The sequence below is a fragment of the Halichoeres trimaculatus genome, unplaced genomic scaffold, assembly GCF_033239565.1.
Source record: "Halichoeres trimaculatus isolate MK-OKI-2021-1 unplaced genomic scaffold, fHalTri1.1 fHalTri1_scaffold_8, whole genome shotgun sequence".
Taxonomy (NCBI): domain Eukaryota; kingdom Metazoa; phylum Chordata; class Actinopteri; order Labriformes; family Labridae; genus Halichoeres; species Halichoeres trimaculatus.
The window spans coordinates 19,622,560-19,643,385 of record NW_027437186.1 but is presented as its reverse complement, the minus strand read 5'-3'; the positions used below and the strand labels follow the sequence as shown (position 1 = coordinate 19,643,385).

Sequence of the window (20,826 nt, the reverse complement as noted above, 5' to 3'; positions counted from 1 at the left end):
CTAGGGGTAGGGTTACTGTTAGGGTTAGGGTTAGGGTTACTGTTAGGATTAGGGTTACTGTTAGGGTTAGGGTTACTGTTAGGGTTACTGTTAGGGTTAGGGTTACTGTTAGGGTTAGGGTTAGGGTTACTGTTGGGGTTAGGGTTACTGTTAGGGTTAGGGTTACTGTTAGGGTTAGGGTTAGGGTTAGGGTTACTGTTAGGGTTAGGGTAAGGGTTACTGTTAGGGTTAGGGTTAGGGTTAGGGTTACTGTTAGGGTTAGGGTTATGGTTACTGTTAGGGTTAGGGTTACTATTAGGGTAAGGGTTACGGTTACAGTAAGGGTTAGGGTTACTGTTAGGGTTAGGGTTACTGTTAGGGTAAGGGTTAGGGTTACTGTTTGGGTTAGGGTTATTGTTTGGGTTAGCGTTAGGGTAACTGTTAAGGTTAGGGTTAGGGTTATAGTTAAGGTTAGGGATACTGTTAGGGTTAGGGTTATTGTTAGGGTTAGGGTTACTTTTAGGGTTACGGTTGGGGTTACTGTTAGGGTAAGGGTTAGGGTTACTATTAGGGTTAGGGTTACTGTTAGGGTTAGGGTTACTGTTAGGGTTAGGGTTAGGGTTACTCTTAGGGGTAGGGTTACTGTAAGGGTTAGGGTTACTGTTACTGTTAGGGTTAGGGTTACTGTTAGGGTTAGGGTTAGGGTTACGGTAAGGGGTAGGGTTACTGTTAGGTTTAGGGTTACTGTTAGGGTTAGGGTTACTGTTAGGGTTAGGGTTAGGGTAAGGGTTACTGTTAGGGTTAGGGTTAGGGTTACTGTTAGGGTTAGGGTTAGGGTTCCTTTAAGGGTTAGGGTTATGGTCACTGTTAGGGTTAGGGTCACTGTTCGGGTTAGGGTTACTGTTAGGGTTAGGGTTACTGTTAGGGTTTAGGTTACTGTAAAGGTTAGGATTAGGGTTACTGTTAGGGTTAGGGTTAGGGTTATTGTTGGGGTTAGGGTTAGGGTTACTGTTAGTGTTAGGGTAACTGTTAGGGTTAGGGTTACTGTAAGGGTTAGGGTAAGGGTTACGGTTACTGTTAGGGTTAGGGTAAGGGTTACTGTTAGGGTTAGGGTTAGGGTTACTGTTAGGGTTAGGGTGTCTGTTAGGGTTAGGATTACTGTTAGGGTTAGGGTTACTGTTACTGTTAGGGTTAGGGTTACTGTTAGGGGTAGGGTTACTGTTAGGGTTAGGGTTAGGGTTACTGTTAGGGTTAGGGTTACTGTTAGGGTTTGGGACTGTAAGGGTTAGGGTTACTGTTAGGGTTAGGGTTACTTTTAGGGTTAGGGTTAGGGTGTCTGTTAGGGTTAGGGTTAGGGTTACTGTTAGGGTTAGGGTTACTTTTAGGGTGAGGGTTACTGTTAGGGTTTGGGTTAGGGTTAGGGTTAGGGTTTCTGTTAGGATTAGGGTTACTGTTAGGTTAGGGTTAGGTTTACGGTTAGGGTTACGGTTAGGGTTACGGTTAGGGTTACGGTTAGGGTTAGTGTTAGGGTTAGGATTAGGGTTAGGGTTACTTTTTGGGTTAGGGATATGTTAAGGTTAGGGTTAGGGTTACTGTTTGGGTTAGGGTTAGGGTTACTGTTATGGTTAGAGTTAGGGTTAGGGTTACTGTTTTGGTTAGAGTTAGGGTTAGGGTTAGGGTTAGGGTTACTGTTAGGGTTAGGGTTAGGGTTAGGTTAGGGTTAGGGTTAGGGTTAGGTTAGTTTAGGTTAGGGTTAGTGTTAGGTTAGGGTTTGCGTTATGGTTAGGGTTACTTTTTGGCTTACTGTTAGAGCAGCGTTTGGGTTAGGGGTAGGGTTACTGTAAGACTAGGGGTTAGGGTTAGGGTTAAGGCCCTAACCCTAACCCTAACCCTTAGGAGGAAATAACTTTTAAAAAAGCTGACACTGCACTGACCACTATGTTGGATCAAAGACCTTTCCAGTTTCCAGGTTTTTCCAGGGAACACCTTTACCTTTTTTGTGAACTCTTCAATTCTGTCTGCTCCAGAGACTATGAGAACACACCCAGAGTGTTTGGTTTTCAAAGTAAATGCATCAAGTCTGAAAAATGAAGACAAACCGGTTATTTTTCTTTCATTAGATTTCCTGTAAAGAGATTGAAAGTTTTTTGTTGAGATGTCATGCTCTGCTAGCTTTGAAAAGCACACAGCAAGAGCCCTGCCAACATTCAAACAATGACTCACAAAGCATGTGTGATATCCTTCATTCCCAAACAGATTTTATATTATGTAATTATTTTAGATACTTCACTCTTGAAGAAGTTCCTAAATAAATCCACTCTTGGATTTTTATTATCATTATTTTTATATCTCAATTTATTTTTGAAGCAGCATATGGTAAGAGAATAAACAGCCTTTAAATGAGACAGGAATAAAACCTGAGGCATGTACAAGTGGCACCTCCCATCAGGGGGTCTTTAAGAACTAGAAATAAGAATGGTGGTAGTTCAATAAAAATTCTTTTGGGATTTGAATTAAGGAGAATCCTAAAGGTGTACTCTAAAATTTTGTTCATACTCTCAGTAAACCCTTTTGTGTGATCCTTGAGGTTAAGCTAATGTGCTGAAGTGTTTCTGTCTTCATCAAATCCAACCAAACAATCACATAGTGGTTACAATTTTACTCTGAACCCCCAAATAAAAATTTTGTTTCTTTGAATCTAAGGCTGCTGATGCAAATAAAACTCCACACACAGTGCAACATGCCACTTTTTACACTTTATTGTTTAAAGTTGTTACAAAAAAGTGTTTGCTGGAAACATTCTTTGCTTTCGCTTTTACAAGCACGAGGAGACTCCAGACAGGAGGAGGAGGAAGAGGAGTGAGTAAGTGAGGGTCGGAGGGAGGCACGACAAGACATACTGATGGATGAATGCTTAAAAAAAAAAAAAGGACTGAGATAACAGTAAAGAGAGACAGAGTGAAGCCCTTACTCACACACTGAATTCACAAAAACAAAACTAAACTGGGCAGAAGATTGAGGAAACAAATCTTATTTTCAGAATAACCTTTTTACTTTTGAGGTATCCTCAGAAGACCTTAACAGTTTGTGTGTCGTGTGTGTGTGTAGACGTGTTTGTAGATTTGACACAGGTCATTGTTTTTCTCCCTGAGGCGAGTGGGTGTGTTGCAGTCAGAGTTCAGGGGGACACAATCCTTGACTGAAAAACGACACATGTACAATCATCCTTAACATAAATTACAATCACTCTCTCTCACACATAAACACACAACACACACATGCTCTCAGTGCCGACTGATGTGCGATGTGTATTTAGAACAATTTGGGGAAGTTTCTACAGTTGCTGTGTGTCTCGTTCTTTCCTGCACTGACTGTGGCTGCGTTGGTGATGCTGCAGGTGTTTGGTGAGCCTGATCATGTGTTTGAGAGGGTTTGTGCTTTTTATTATATTTGGAGACTTTCTCTGCGCTCTTCGATCCAAACCTATGAAAGCTGATGTATAAGCAGAGCGAGACGTCATGGATACAAGTTTTTTCATTTGTGAATGTTTGGTCATTCTTGGTATAAAAACAGAAGCTGGCACAATGCTTTAATCTTGAGCTCCAGAGTCAAACTTTCTAAATATATAAGGAGTCACATGATCATCCTCAGTAAAGGAAGTTTGGTGGAGTACGTCTTTATCCCCATTTATACAATGTTAAAGACCTTAAGGCTTCCTGTTTGGAAAGCATACATTTGTATACAAAGCCTTTTCTACTACATGCTCACACAAGGAGGAATTGATGGTTGCATGAAGATGCCATGCATGTGTTTGTGTGCATCAAACCTGAGTCAAACAGCTACAGTTGTGTTGTGTTGCTCACCTAATGAAACAGATGACACTTCCTGCAATGTAACAGCTCAGGTGAGAGTACAGCGCCTAGCTTAAGCTGCAGCTCATTCTCAAATGAGAAGACTTTTACAGATTAATTTCTTTTTATTTTAAACAGTCAGTTATTATTTTTCCTCAGCTTAATGCAAAGATTAATACTGATTAGGATACTTATTGTGGTTCAATACTGAGTCTTTTTTTGCTCTAACTGCAGGGGAGACCAAAACATCACATAAAGGTAGAATATTCCACACATTCAGATGAATAACAATTTATTCTTATTTTGTACCATTGGCTCAACTTTAGGTGTGTATATATAAATATATATATATATATATATATATATATATATATATATATATATATATATATATATATATATATATATATATATATATATATATATATATATATATATATATATATATAGTACGAGACCTGGTCTGTGTGTTTCAGTGTGTGTCTGTGAGTGTGTGACAGGAGCTACATAGCTGCGGTATCAGTGATGGCTAACCAGTGATCAGTAAATACTCACTCATCCACAGAATCGTGCCACTTGGACTTTAAAGGGAGGGAGCAGTCACTCAGGCTGTCTGAGCATAACACAGACAAGCCTCGAAGACTCAATTTCCCATAATGCTTTAGGAGGTGTTTGTTCCAAATCTATTGCTTTGAATGTGAAAGGCTGTGGTGATGCAGGATGAAAGAGAAAAGTAACTGGAGGGTCAAGAGTGAGTGTTGGGGTCGGCGGGGTATAAATACAGCAAACAGATCAGAGAGGTGAACATGGGAGAGAAGATCAGAACGAAACCCTCAGAACACACCGAGAACTTTATCACTGATTAAAAATATACTGTGTTTGTTTTCAAATGAAAATGCTTTATAGTATTTAAGTATCTGACAGATAAAGGATGAAGCCATGGTTCCCGGGCCATAAATAAACATCTTTGTTTAAATTAGCTCTAAGAGATGTACACAGATGTATATTGCAACAATAAACATGAATAACAACCGTTTGCATTACGGTGAGTTATTATTTTTGAAAAATACTGTTGTTCAAAGTTCTTTCCAGGAAACAAACAAACAAAAGGTTTACCCAGCAGTGTTCTTTGTTTGGTTTTTGTGTCTCTGGTTTCACATGAAAATATAGAAATCTTTGTTGTCATTCATGAAAAAGCAATACAAAGGTCACTTAAATATGAGAAAGAGACAAAAAGTTCCAGAAAACAGTTCTTTTTTCTTAACTCAAGAGGAAAGAAAACAAATCAGAGGGAGCTCTTAAGTTTTTATTTCAGGTCCAAACAAAAGAAGACTCCCCGCTCTGCCTCACACAAGGCATGCTAGTCCAGGGGTCCCTGGAAGATGAGTCTGACGTAGGCCTGCTCACTGTTCAGCTGCTGGGCGCAGAACGGGCAGGCAGCATGGAAGGTGTGTGTGCCATGTGGAAGTGGGATCTGACTCCAGAAGGCCGCCGTCTTCTCTGAACAAACATGGCCGCAGGGGTTGAATGCATGAGTGGGGGGGGCGGCGTCCACGTAGAACCCCGCCTCGCAGCCCAGCCACAGCGGCACATACGGGCCTTTCGTTCTGCACATGGGACACTCACGGAGCCGTCCCTCGCGGCCCTCCCTCTCCTCGCGGTGGTTGCCCCAGTTGTGGTAGCCATGCACGTGGCCACACTGGAGGTAGACCCAGGGCTGCTTCTCATCTGGTGTGTCTTTGCGACGCATGGAGGGGAAGGCCAGCGTGTTAAAGCCCACGGGGCACTGGGGACGGGCTGCGTTTATCTCTTGCCGTAGTGCCTCCAGGTGTTTGAGAGTGGGAGTGCGTGAGAGACCTTCAGCTGTACGCCACAGGAGAGTTGCACCGCAGAGGTCTATGAGGGAGCCATCCACCAGCTCCTGACTCTCAACATCCACCTGGATCAGAGAAAAGAGACAGAGCTGAGACGATGTACACAACAATAACACTCACATAACACAGAATGTTTAAGAGCATATCATCAAGTTGAATTTATGTTTAACCACCTTATTTAGACATTAGATCAAAGATTAAATAATCAGCAATTTTATGAAGTTGGTTGTAACAGATTCAATTTAATTTAATGTCCAGACAATATCTCAAGGATGTGATGGTTTCACAAAAAGTAGCCACAGCTCTGAATATATCTCACATCCACTCGTCACAAAAAACTCCATGATGCTGTCAAACAAACCCAGGGAATCACAAAGGTCAGGATGAATCCAACTCAGTGGGAACCATGAACGTCAGTGTAACGTTTCAGATCAAATCCATCTACAGTAATATTTGTTGTGACACTGCGTGACTGACCACCCCACTCTGCCTGGAGCCCCACTGCTGGCTGAGATAAAAATAACCCGAATACATACAGTGACTTTTTAGATTATTAATTTATTTCAGTCTTAATTCTGTCAGATAACCACAAATCAAACAGGGCCTCTGCAAAAACAAAATAATAACACAACTAATGCTATTTCAGTTTATCAATCACATTACTATTATCATTATTATAATATCATACCTCACATTGGTCTGGCTTCCTGTCCTCTGCGTAACCTCCTAACCCTCTCATCCAGTGCATGCTGGGACACACTCATCCCCCACCACGACACAAACTCTGACAAGCAGCTCAAACACTGTTTGCTTCCTGAGGTCTGCCGTACTCTTAGAGCACAGTAGGAGGCAGTGTGGCACTTTTTCTACTTTTACTTGTCTTTCAGACAGATGTGTCATCAAGACACTGACAGCTGGGGTCAAGATGACTTAAGAAAACTAAAAGAACATCGACGGGAGGGGGGTTGGGACAGAACGCTGGTGGAAAACTTAGTCAAGTGGTGCCTTGAGGATCGGTGGGATCGGACAGAGAGGGAAATTCCAGGTTCAGATAACTGAGGACAAGAGGGAGGGACGGAGTACAGAGTATGAAGAAGGGGAAAAATAAACAACTTTTAAAAATGATACACACATGAGGACAGAGAGAGCTCTGAGGGGTATTGGTGAGGTCACTCTTATTAACTCTGGCAGTGAGGTCACTTCCTGCTATTGGTTGATCTGTCACTCCTGGTGACAGTTTTTAACCTTCAGTCATCCCTGAAGAGGTTCACTGAGCACATGTACTCTACATTCTACATGTCAACCATGCTGTTTTCCCTCACACACACACACACACACACACACACACACACACACACACACACACACACACACACACACACACACACACACACACACACACACACACACACACACACACAGAAAAAACACATTCATTCTACTGTTGTTCAACACTGCTGAAACAGAAAGACTTCAGTGTCATGTTCTTGTTTAAGGGAAACAAATGTGTCTGTTTTTTTTCCCTGATGTTTTAAAGCAGAAACTTCTGTTACTAGTCTGCTTCTTTAATCAAGAGCAGAAAAGACTGTAATTATGAAATAGTGTTTGGCTGATCAATAAATTAACACATTTAATTTGTATGACCTGACCCTGCATTGATTCAGTCTGTGTAAACATCCTCTATCTTGCAGCTTTGACACAGCTATGATGTAATTACAGAGGCGTGAATCATTTATCTGTACAAAAAGGATTTATTAAACACAACAGGAGCTTGTCTCATTTATTTCACTTCACAGAAGCCCTCACTATGTGTGTGTGTGTGTGTGTGTGTGTGTGTGTGTGTGTGTGTGTGTGTGTGTGTGTGTGTGTGTGAACTGCACTGTAAGGTATTTCTAATTACTCTGCTTTCAACCTTGTCTCAAACTGCAGAAGGGCAACCAGATGACCCGCTGGCAAGGCTGAGTGACTCTCCAAAGACTGACCTGAGGCTGCACATGATTCACGGTCTTTCCCTCCCAAAAAACACTGAACATGATCAGCTGTTTACTGATTTACAGTGATCAAAAACTACCCCTGAGTATGACCTTAACTCTCTTTTATCTTTTTAGGTGACATATTTCACGAAATAGAAATTTCAGACAGGGCAGGAGATGTCACAAACCGCAGATTTTAGAAAAAGCAAATAGCACTTCGGGTGCATTTCAAACACACATGCACACTATTCTGCCGTGATGGCTTTTTGGTAAACCTGCTGAGACGACTGTTTCCCTCCTACTCCATCAGAAAGTCCTTCAGCTGTTAACCTTCATGACTGCAGGGCAGTTATCCAATTTGGAGAGCTTTGTGTGTGCAAAAGCAATGAAGAGATGGTACATTACTTTAGATCATAAAGCTGAAAGGTTTGTCTGGATTAACTGTTATCATACAGGTCCTATTGAGATGATATTTTTCATTTATAAGTTACACTTATTATAAAGGAACAGTTCATAACTTTAACAGACCTGTGTTTCCTATTGGTAGGAGTGAATAGAAGAAGAAGACAATTCTTCCTCCTCTCCTTGTCTGTGTCTGTGTCAAGGTCTGATTTAATCATTGGCAAGCTGAGCTACCACAGGGGACGAGACAGTTAACAAACTTGTGAGGACAGTGATTTTTCATAGGAGAATGGCACATTTGTAGCAGATAGAAAAACACCAAAAACTTAGTGAGTGTGCATTCAAATGTGTGACGGATGACAAGCTTATCCATGGGTCACTGTTTCACATCTCTGGTGCGAGGTGATTATAGTTAATATAAAAAGAAAAAGTGCCAAAAAGAAGCAAACATTTAAAAGATTCAAGTGCTACACCTTTCAGTTTTTTAAGTCGTACACTTGATTCTAAATTATACTGTAGACAAAAATGGAATGACAGGATGGGTGAAATCTGATCTGTTCAGTTTTAGCATAAGCCTTAAAAAAGGATCTCAAATAATCTCTGTGACGGCCTAAATATCACCCAAATTAACAAGAGGCTTAACTGAGTGCTCTCCACTTGAATGTGCTTTCAGCATAACAATAAAAGCTCATCATGCTTCATCAACACACATAATGAAAATAAAAGCTTTCCCACAGCTCACTATCTAAACTGTCAATCAGCTGTGAAATAATGAGTGGTTTCTAAAGAGGGTTTAATGCACACTCAGTTAACTGTGGAGATGGTAAAGGGCAGGTAGAGATAAGAGTGCCGTTAATGAATGCTGGACTGGAGAGACCTGGAAACAGGTGGGACAGCAGATAAAGAGACAGCTTAATGTTCCTGAGGACGCGCTGCTACGTGCTGGCGTTTGATGATGTGAACAATGTGGGAAGCGAGAAGGTGTGAGAGGGAAAAGATGCTCTAACAACAACAGGAAGCCAGTCAGATAAATGCCACAGGTAGCCACCCTAATGAGACAGAAGGAGTGTCATGATTGGCTAAGGGGCTTTGATGTCAGCTTGCGGATCCTCTTACAAGGTCCTGTTACACCCTGCTCTGACAGCCAGAACTGTCATCACAGAGGTGGCTTCTGGGTAACCTCCTGGTGATGTTGAGCTGACTGCCCCTCCTCATCCTTGATGAGTGCTATGTCTCAGCATTAATTAAGCAGGGTGAGATCAGAGGGGCACTGGCCACAGGAGGCGCTCAATTCAACACAAGCCTAGGATTTTTAGAACAAAGCTTTAAAAAGGTTCAACAGCTCTCACCTTTAAAACTCCCACAAGCACTTTTTTTTTCCAAAGCTGCAAAGTAAATCCAAAAATACTCTGTGAACAAAGCCTGACTGTGACTCTAGAAGCCTTTCAGTTGTTGCAGCTGCAGTTTTGAGTGTTGTTTGAGAGCAGATCAGAGGCCCTGTGCTGCTCTGTGATTAAAATCTTTTCTCACCATCTTTCCACGTTGCTGCGCAGAGCGGGTTTCCCGTAGGGTGAAGACATTGCCACAAACTGAGATCTCCCTCCAGACCCCTGGTTTTGAGTCTTGGGTGAAGCCGTTTCGAGGATGCATCACCAGCACTCCATTAGTGGTCAGCCCATCCATTTGACCATCGAGCGTTGTCCATTTAGCAGCTTTCTCCTAAGAAAAACAAACACATTGGAAGGTGTGGTTACGACGGGAATTCAGATGTCTTCAGTGTTGGATAAAGGTGCAGTTTGACAGAGTTTTAATAGGTTGTAGTAAATTCAGTAAACATTTTTAGCACACAATGAAAAATCCTCTCACCCCAAGGAAGATGTTTTTGGAGGAGTCGAAACCTGCAGCATAGATTCGTGCTGTGTAAGGTGGCGTGCGCTGGCACTTGATGCGGCAGGCAAAGCGAGAGATGGTGCTCTGAACCGACTGGGTGTCAGTGTTACTCTGGCTTCCCGCCACAGTGTCTGTCACTACAAAGTCTATGGGACTCTCTGTAGATCGACCGATCTGGTGAAGTGAGAAAAAAATGTGTTCAAGCAACTTTGAGATAAGAGCTCAAGATCTGTAATCAAAGCAATCAAGAAGAGAAAAAAAAAGAATTTACACCAGAAAGGTAGCTTTACAGAGAATAATAAAAAGACAGAGTTGAAATAGATCAGAAAAAGCATGTACTCTGATGCATGTAGGCAGATGACTTTGGAGGAAAGTTTTTAGCTCACTCTCACGGATTGCTATTTTTATGAAACCCATAATAACCTTGAGAACATTCTGCAGTATGATGATGGTACTTTACTGCCCCTGACAGCTAACTGCACCGTCACTGTATCATAATCACAATAGAGAACAGGCCCCTGGGGTGTTTGTACTATAATCAAGCAAAGAACAAAACAACATGAGCAAAGTGCTGTATCGAAAAACCTTTGTGGACCATTATGTTAAGATTCCACTTTGAACACTTTGTCAAACTAAATCATTATTTACATCAAAAGATACAGATGGACTTACAGGTACTGGAATGTTTCTACCCTGTTCAAAGTAATATAAATAACCAAGCCACAATCTACTGATTACTAACACTTCATTTTCAGTTAAACACAGCAAGACTATTTTAAACTGATCAACTTAAAATCAGTTGTACTGTAATGTTTAACAAGTAAATTATTTAGGATTTCAAAGCCAAAGCTCCCACATTCAGAGGCTTCGAAAGCAGATAATACGAAATAAAATTTTAGCCAGTAAATTTCTTGTAAGTGGCATTTTAAGAGGTTTCCTAAAACTAGCTATTAGCAACTTTTGTTTTTGGTAAATCCATGGACTTAAAGGCAGCAGTTTACAAAGAGATTTCAAGGCTGAATTTTTGTTCGGGTTTCAAGAAATCTATTTGCAGTGGGTACTGTGAAAACAAATATTTATTTGCAACTGAAATTCAGAAGAGTGTGAATTTTGATGCATTCTTCCACAAACATATACTTTGTATTAGGGATGGACCGATTATCAGCCGGGCAGATTATCGGGGCAGATATTTGGCGTTTTGGGGCATATTAGCATCGGCCTTTTTTTCAATCTGACAGCCAATATGGAACCCATTCAAAACTGTGTTATTTTGGCTCTGAAGCTTCTCTGCACAGAATCTCTCCCTGTCTACACTATGGAAGCCCTAGATGATCATTTAAAAATCAGTCATGTAAAACTTAACATAAAATTAATTCAACTGCATTCAATGCCTGTAAAAGGCAGCACAAACTCAATTCTGTCCAGTTTTATTGCAGTTACATAGACATTTTGGAAAACCTTATTTACAGTAGAAAACTTGAGCTATTTATTTTTCTAAGTTTTCATTTAACTTTATAAAACATACTGCTAAGAGTGGGAGCTGTTTAATAAACATATGCCTGAAAGCATTTGATTGCAGTTAAGTGTTGGAGTTTGTATTGTTCAAAATTTTTTACGCCAATATTTTCACTTTCACTGCAAATTATTATCGGCTTCAAATATCGGTTTTCGGCCTCCTTGTCTACTAATAATCAGTATCGTATCGGCCCTGAAAAATCATATTGGTCTATCTCTACTTTATAAATGTATCCAACAAGAGGGCTGGTGAGAAGAACTAACAGAAAGGATGTAAAGAGATATAAAAAAGGTTGTGTTTAGAAAGGCAGTGAGAATCAGTTTTATTTAGAATGAGAAATAAAAATAACATTTAATGTTGTGAATTGACTTGAGGCAGCACAGCCAAAGAAAATAACCATCAAAACATAAACTTCTCTTCTGTATTCCTTCATTTCATGTAACAGCACCTCACAATTTTTGCAAACTACAGCTTTAACTCATGCAATAGTTCAGCTCAATGACTACACCCTGTTGAACCGTATTAGCGAGTGCAGCAGCAGAGTGGAAAAAATGAGGACTGTCACTGGTTGTAAAAGTCCAGTCCTCGTGGTAAACTCTTTAGCCTGTTACCTGGAACATGTCTGTAGTGCTGTCATAGGTGTACTCCACCACCACCGTCTGCACTCGAGACAGAGTGTAAGAGATGCTGTGCTGGTCTTTGTTGCTAATGGCCTGAAGTGACAGAGAGAGGAACAGAGGGATTAATACAGCGAGGTTAAACACAGAGTCAAGGATGGAGGCCCTCACTCAGAGTATTCACAGAGATCTGAAAGTGATCATGCTCCATGGCAGAAAAAACCTCTTAGTGTGTGTGCTCTGAGAACAATAGATACACAAAGGAAGGGTGGGGTGGGTTTAGGCGTTTGCTTATGTAGTCACATGTTGGCTCACTCAGCACAGCCTCAACATCTTGTTGGTCAGTCAAGACCACCCAGAGGACAACTGCTCCTCCAGACTCTCTGAATTACTGCATTTAAAGGTCTGGCCTGTGTGTGTGTGTGTGAGAAAATTATAGTACAAATGTGTGTGTCCGCAGCCAATTCATAAAGTGCAGATGTTAAACCGAAAACGCGAAGGTCCACTCACACATACACACAAGCACACGCCTTACATCCACTGCTCTCTTAACAGATTTGCAGGATTTCTGGTCAGCTTTATGACTGACAGTGGAAACACACACACACACTCACACACAAGCTTTTAGGAACTTTGATAGGAAACGCTCAGTTACCTTCCACTGGGCCATTCACATTTGTTTCCCATATAAACTCTCAGTGTTCCAGTTAAAAGCTGTGTCAAAACCGCTGCTCAAATAGCTTGAGAGGCCGTCTTTCTGCTAACTCAGGAAAGCTGAGCTCTGTCTTTTTCCTGTCTGGTTGATGGGATGTGTTGTGTGTGAATCTGTGATTGTGTCTTACTTTCATATTACAGAACAAAAAGCAAACAGAATTTCACAAAAGCTTTTGGAGGAGCTGTGCTGGCCAAATCCACTTTGCTGGGTGTGTTCTATTTGATGCTGTCAGAAAAATTCAATCACTCACTTACAAAGACAGAGGGGTAAAAAACAGAAGTACTCACACACTTGTGTTTCCCTTTATGTTTGCAATATTCTTTATGAACACTAAAACCACAAAGGTTGCGCCAACATATATCAGCAGGTAAGCCTAAGCTTTCAGGACTGAAACTGCTGATGTGTGGGGTTTCGATGTAAAGGGTTGCATTCCCTGGATGACTAAATGATACTATATTGTGTGTGTGTGTGTGCATGTGAATGTGTGTGTGTGTATCTGCATTTTCACCTTGGCTGCCTGTGGAGAGCAGGCGACGTGGACAGTGCTTGGTTTCACCCCATTTGCCTTCGGTCTCTTACAAAGTGCAAAACGGCTTTTACGTCGGCCGCGGTCCCCGCTGGGCAGAGAGCCATTGTACCTGTACACACACGCACACACACACACATACCCGCACACACACATGCATACATACATAAAGAAAACAATAGACCATTATTGTCTGAGTGTTATTCACTGCAAAAACAGTCATTGTGGGACAAGCTTGAGGCTTTCTGTTGCCCCGAGGACTACATACAAGCACACTCACATAAACACACATAAACACACACAGCAGCCTATACTTGTCATACATGCTTTAGCATAAAAGCACATCACGTTCCATAAACAATAAAGCCCTCCAAACATAACCCCAGAAAGGCTGAGAAAATAAACACACAAAGAGTCTCATTTAGGCTGATGCATGGCCAAGGAGAGGAGAATAAACAGAGGCGTTCCCTCCGACAGAATGGAGTCTCTGTGACTCCTGAAAACACTGACACTGTGTCTGTTTCTCAGTGTGTGTCTGTGTGTGATTTGCCTAATATGAAGTAAGTGGGAAGTCGACTGTATCATCTCTTTTTACCACGCACTTAATCAACAGCATGTTTGTCTTTTCCTGAGAACTAAACTGTCCAAACAAGAGCAACATTTATAAAAGAAATCAAAGGAGAATCAAGTGACTGGTCTAGGAATAGAAGCCGGTTCATCTGTGAAGTGATCGTCACGCTAACAGCACCACAGCTTCATAAACACCACTTGCTACTTCAACAGTTTTGACATCCAGGAGCCACAAAAGTTATACTTCCCTGGCCGTGCTGATGTACTGCAACAGTTCTCGACTGTGCTCACACATACACCATTCATTTTCATCAGAGCTTCAGCTAGTGTTTGCTCATATTAGCTATGAGACATAAGAAAGTTTATAAATGTGAACAAATAAATAAAGAGCTTTCAAAAAGAAAAGAAACACACTTGTGTAGATACTGGACAACACAGTGACAATGTTAAAAAAGCAGCACATAAGGCTTCATTGTTTTAAAGCTGGACTGCAGGAGCATGTGTAATGTCTGGTGAGTTTTCTTTGAAGCAGTAAACATGAAGTCCAGTAATGACAGCACAGACAGGTTGTAAGCGTGCCCGGTCTGCTGCGAAGTGTTTCTCTGGGAGAGCGGATCTGCTGGGATCAAAAGACGCTGCGAGGGTTTATGTGTAACCATGGTGAAGGAACAGAGTCACAGCAACGTTTGGGAAGAGTAACCATGGCAAGAGTGTAACTATGGTGAAGTTTAGCCCGTATCCAGAGAGAGGGCAGGGCAGTCTCCTGGAGGAAGCTCAAACTGTTGCTGGCAGTCCAAACCAAAAGATCCCATGAGTCTCAGTAAAGTGTGAGTTTACAAATGTGTATCCAAGTATTTTCTAAACAGTAAAAGGCTTAAGGTTAGCAAAACATAAGTGTCTGTTAATATGTGTTTGTACTTACATGTAGCTCAAACAGCGAGGCAGGAAGCACCTCAGTCAGGAAAAAGTTACACACTGTATTCTTCAGTCCCAGAATTAGGAACATGCATGTGTGTTTTTTTCCCTGAAAACACTACTAAACTAAAGCTCAGTGTGCAACAACAAGCTCCCACACATACACCTATAAAGACTTTATAAAGACAGGTTGTGTTGGTAATTACTGCCTATGGCTGAGTCACACTGTGCCTCTGTTTACACATTTTAACATTAAAAGTACAGGCAGAGGCTGCAAACTGGGTAAAAATAATGTGATTTTTTTTTAACACACTGTGCTCAAAAACACATAGCTAGAGTTACTAAGTTGATGAAAACAACAAATTCTAAATTCAAATACTGAATTACAAAATAATAATAATAATAGTAATAATAAAAATAATACACTAGTTTGAGCATTCTGAACATCTGTTTGACACTGTAGATGCTGCAGCATTCGACTGGCCTCCCAGCATGCTACACGTCGATAAAATCCTCTTTCAAGATTTGTTTTTACTTGTAGCCTGTTCTTTGTCACTAAGCTGCCTCAATTAAATTCAAGCACGTGTTTCAGCCTGCAGATGAAACCAGACTAGTGAAGTTTACCTGAACTGAGCATTTTGTCAACATACACAAACATGGAAATGTTTTGAATAGCCAATGAATAATACACCTCATTACAGCATTTCCTGATGAACTGTTAAACTCAGTATGTATGAGAGGTTTCTTTCGTATTTGGACAAACTAAAAAAAAAAGACAGTATACGTTCTCAAAACCACTGCTCTTAAGCTTTGGACCAAGATGAATATTTTTTGAACTGTATTCTCTTTTTGTAATGAAGTCACTTTTGGAGTTTTTTTACGTGAAAACTCAGGTTGTCTGATGCCACAATTCGTGGTATGAAATTAAACTGTTTGGAGATATATCCACAATACCTCCCTTTTTAAATATAACACTTACGGTAATGGTTTATTTTTCTCTCTTAGCTTTTTTTGTATGTTAGTAAATATCCAAAAGTGATATCACCACTATGCGTCCAAATAAAATGATAAGACATATTCCCTTGCAGATGTTTTTTAATGACGAAAAAACTAAGAATCAAAGAGTCATTTTCAAAGCATTTCATAACTTGTGAAATAGATTCCCATCTGTTGTCTTTTAGAGTCTGCACCAAATTTTAAAAACTACTAAAGCCTTCTTTTGTGTTTGCTTGGAGGACAAGTGCATCCTGTGTTGTCTTGACCTGTGGATGTTGAGTATATCAAAGGTTATAGAGAGTAAGTGTGTTGTCCACAGTGGCACAGTGCTTCAAGGCTCCACGCCTTCAGTGTAGGTCTGAGAATGAACCATGGTTCAAATGTCAGGGGTACAGGCTAAACACAATTCCTAGTGTTAAGAATCCTTAGAGCAGCCGTACTTGCAGAAGAGAGTGTGATTACTCATGCCTTCCAGGGATAAGTGCCCCTGTTAACCTTTTTGTAAATGCAGGTCTGACCCAGAATAAAAACGCCTGACCCAGAATGAAAAACTAGGAGCGGAAAAAGAAGAGCAAAACGGAAAACTGGGGTTCTCCCTTGTAAAGGCATGGAACTGCATTTACTGCTCATTGCGTTTTTCCACTGAGGAAAATTTCCACGGTTATTTTCCAGACAATGCCTATCCAGCACGACCCAGAACAACAAACTGTGAGTCAGCTGTGAAACCATGTGTGTGTGTGCCTGAATGAGACATGCAGAGTGTGAGTTTATGTGTATGTGAATTCAATTCATGCATGCATGAAAAAATATGTGCACGTAAGGAGTCTTTGCTACATCTGCTTTCCTCTGTGGAGTGGGCTGGGACAGGGAGTGGATTGGAATAGCCCTTTGGGGAATAGATGGGAGACAGACGGATAAAGGAAGTACTTCACTGTTGGTTGTTATTGGAGAACGTGCCTGTGATTATATGAGTGTGTGTGTGTGCGTGTGTGTGTGTGTGTGTATTTGTCTTCTATGCTGAAGATACAGGGTGGGGTGGAGGGTTTTTCCAACAGCTGAGTGTGTGGAACTGAGTCAAAAGACATTCAAAGGGGAGAAAGAAAGAGCTGAGGTGTTCATTTATCAAATGAAGTACTCTCCTTGAAAAACCTGACTGACGTACAGCAGTTGTTCGGAGAGGAGTTGTATATCTTTATAGGTTAACCAGAATCATTCCTATAGATTCCCTTGTGACATCGGTCCTTTATTGCAACAATAAGCCTTTTTTTACTTTAGCTCACTTCCATTGTTCTCAGGTTATCAATTTAATTTTAATGAATCATTACTGGTTAGCATAAACAATAGAAATATGAAGGCATTGTGTTCAGTAGCTCAATAACTGTAGTTGAGGCACAACTGTTGCTTAAATAAGATGCGAAGAGTTTTACTGTAAATAAAAAATTAAATTTGTTTGCAGTAAAAAGTTAGCCTAGTGTTGACAAAACCATCAGCTGGCTCGTATTCATTTGCGCTGGAAAAGGTCATCTCAGCCACCTTATCCACAGGGCCACATCTTGCATAACTTACTCTGACACACACATATTGCTAATGGTCTCTGTGTTGGCTCAGTGAATCTGCAAAATATTTAATTTTTCTGTCATTGTTTGAGTTAGATGTTGGACTGAAAGAGCTGAACAGCACATCAGCCCGGATTTCATGCACTGCAAGCAACTTACAAAACTACAGGACACAAGAACAACAGAAAAGGCTTTTTTCCCTAAAGGGTGACAGACTAGACATGCCGATTGGGGATCGGTGATCAGGGATCAGAGATCGGCGATTGGCCCATCCTTACATATGAAACTGATCTTATCCCTGGGAAGGTCTGACTGCCAGCCTTTTTTGCCTTTTGCTCTGAGACCTAAAACTCAGGACACTTTATTGGTTGTGTAAAGATTTTATTGTTGCAAAGTTATTGTTCAATGAATTTCAATAAAATAAGATTAGAACATTGAAGGTATTTGCTGTCAGTTATAAAAAATATTTTTTTAAAAATCAGTATCAGCAGGTCAGGCTTTGTAAGGATTGGTGATCGGCCAGAAAATTGTGATCTGTGCACCCCTATGACAGACTGTTGAACTCTACTCTGCTCTGTAGCTCCCCATCCACACTAGCCTCCCTACAACCCACACACACGCACACATTTAAATCTGCACTACCAACACTTTACCCTTGAGTGCAATCAATGGATTAGTTAGTGTAGTTAGCAGTGATAAATTTGGCTGCCTTAGTTTGCCAAATTTAAACTGGCAAAAATTTGGCGGGTTCTTACTTGCTCCTCTAAATAGGAAGAGCAAGCAACCAAGTGACCTACGTCCACCAAGAAGGTCATGTTTTTGAGGGAGTTTGTCAGACTGTCCGTCTGTCTGTTTGTTTGTCTGTGAACTACATAACTCAAAAAAGTTACCAACAGATCTTGATGAAATTTTCAGGAAATGTTCAAAATGGGATAAGAAAGAAGTGACTTTATTTTGGAGATGATCTGTATCCCCGTTTGGAAACAGGATTTTTACAAAGGATTCTTCATCATTGTGAGATAGGGCTGTTTTCACCATATGTGTATATAACTCCACAATAAATGTTCGGAATGCTTTGCAAAACAATACAAGACAAGGTCACGATAATTGCTGACAGATATTTAAGTATGATCCAGATCCTGGCAATATTCTGGATACTAAGATCTGAAATATGAAATATGTACTGGGTCATTATAACTTTCAACACTGTCAGGTAACAAATTATCGTACAAACCTGCAACTAACACCCAATTGTAGCTGACAGTCTGCTGGAAGGGAGTATAACATTAAAGTAGTACTTAAGTGTGAATCATAAAATGCTTGGTGGAGGTCTGTGCTCTCTGACTGCTTTTCTAGTAATATATTGTTTTTGGTTTTATATATTTATCAGGCTTAAAACAAGACCTTCAGAGTGAAATTTCATGCTATCTATTGTTATCTGTGTGTAAACGTGCTTGAATGAAAATAAAGCTTCTTGAATCTTATCACTAACAGAGATGCCTTCCCCCAATAGAAATTCAGCTGTCCTCATGGACAAGGACACTTTTTACAGTGTCATTGATCAAAACATAACGTGTGCGACGAGATTGCTAAAAAAGCAACCAGGTCTATGAGCAAAGGTGATTTATGTGGTTTCAACCCTGGCAGTGCTTGAAACACTGAACAGACTGAGCTAGACCAGCAAATAGCCGTGACCAACATCACCCAGCCACTACAGACCCCAACACTTTAGTCAAACAATGACCAGAACAACCGAGTACTGCAAGCAGATGCCACACACTCAACACTTATGCAGGACTGATAGTGTCATCCTGTTCTTTGCAACACTTTTTGGGTGAATGTGTGTTTGTCCTTTGTTTGAGGCTGAGCAGATTTGCAAGTTTTAATGTTGGGATTTTTTATTTTCTAAATTGATCAATTTTAGTTATTCAATCAATGGAGGTCAATCTGTCTTTGCTTACCCCAGCACAATGAGCTCTCCATACTTCACTGGCACTTTGGTGGAGGCGGTGGTAGAGATGTTTTCCTGCTCTGGGGAGTACATTGGGCAGGGCTGATGCAGGCTTACAGGAGGGGAGGCGAGATGGATGAGATCCAAACAAGGCAGAGGGAGGCAGGACGGGAAAGGAGGGGGAGAGGAGGGGGAGGTGCTGATTGAATGGAGCACAGAGGGAAAGGAGGAGAAGGAAGGGGAAGGGTCAGCTAAGCCTCAGCTCCACCCTCTCATGCTTCATGAGTCTGTCGCTCACAGCAGCGCCACTTGTCCTGCAGATTGAAAAAGAGGATTTATATCAGCATTAGTGTGAGAAGAAGCAGCTTTATATTCAAGTTTGTGCACATAGATGTTGCTCTTAAATCATGAAAACAAAATTCTTACTTCGTCAAATCTTTTTAAACGAAGTTAACATATTTTAATTGCACTGATTAATTTTTGCTCTCCCAGCAAACAGATCATCCTTCCAGGCTCATGACCTTTGTTGGTGCACTTGTAATAGCAAGAGTATTACATCAAGAAAACAAAACTATCCCTTTAAGCCTGATCTTCAGAAAGATGATACAACCACTCTGAATTGCTCAGCAGGTATAAATGCAAAATCACCCACACACACACTTCAACCTCCCAAAGAAGTTTCCAAAAAAGGCTTTCATCAGAACATCGGGGACATGACTAGGCTAGGTTGGGAGAAAATGTGACTTGTTCTTTTTTGAAAAGCGAGGTGGGTGTCTGTAAAAACTGACTTCAGAGAATGAGTCCATGTTAAATGAGAACCGCAGCAAGGAGTAGAGGAAATAAGACGTGTGAGAAAAGATAAACATGAGAAAAAGTAGAGGATGAACTTCCTGTAACAAGCTGAAGAAGATCCCGTGTGAATCCTCTTCCCTCATCCACTTAATGAAAAGAGCCTTATATAATACACTGTAATGCTCTCCATCATATAAGTGCAGACAAACAATAAAACCACTTCACTTCCAGGAAGTCCCCCCCTTTACATGAGGCTGAAAATTCTCCTACAACTCCCAGAGTGCCTTTCTGCTAAGAGAGTATAAAACTGCTCATGAATAAAGCATAAGAAGTTAAGTGTTTTGATGATGAGTGGGAATGGAGGGCTTTGTTCCTGGATGCTCTCACTGAGTCCTGAGGATCAGATGCAGATACAGTCCCATCAGACTGAGTGGGAGAAGTTCAGGCAGAGGTCTTCCAAGTAAATACTTCAGATGTAACGTCAGACAGAAGCTTTATTCAGTATGGATGAAGGGAAAGTTTGCATAAGTTTTAAAGATGAACAGTGTACCCTGCATTTCAACTAAACTGAACATTTGCAATGTCAGTATCATGAAACATTTTCTGCTTTAAATCTGTGAATTTTAAATATGGAAAAAACAGTTTCAAAGCTTTCGTTGAGATCGCATGGTAACCTTTATTTCAGAAAAGAATAAACCATTAC

The 20,826-nt window shown here is 40.9% G+C and overlaps 1 protein-coding gene across 1 annotated transcript in view; it reads right to left on the bottom strand.

Annotated features, from left to right (window-relative positions):
- Nucleotides 1-4,263: 4,263 nt before the first annotated feature.
- peli1b (pellino E3 ubiquitin protein ligase 1b) overlaps nucleotides 4,264-20,826 on the bottom strand; it is a 39,092-nt gene continuing 22,529 nt past the window's right edge. The window contains exons 2-7 of the mRNA XM_074676520.1: nucleotides 19,342-19,645; nucleotides 13,326-13,455; nucleotides 12,097-12,198; nucleotides 9,946-10,143; nucleotides 9,610-9,798; nucleotides 4,264-5,769 (exon numbers count right to left, since the gene is read on the bottom strand). Of these exons, the coding sequence (XP_074532621.1) occupies nucleotides 5,191-5,769; nucleotides 9,610-9,798; nucleotides 9,946-10,143; nucleotides 12,097-12,198; nucleotides 13,326-13,455; nucleotides 19,342-19,424 (1,281 nt within the window). The 5' untranslated portion in view covers nucleotides 19,425-19,645 and the 3' untranslated portion in view covers nucleotides 4,264-5,190. The remainder of the gene's footprint in view (nucleotides 5,770-9,609; nucleotides 9,799-9,945; nucleotides 10,144-12,096; nucleotides 12,199-13,325; nucleotides 13,456-19,341; nucleotides 19,646-20,826) is intronic.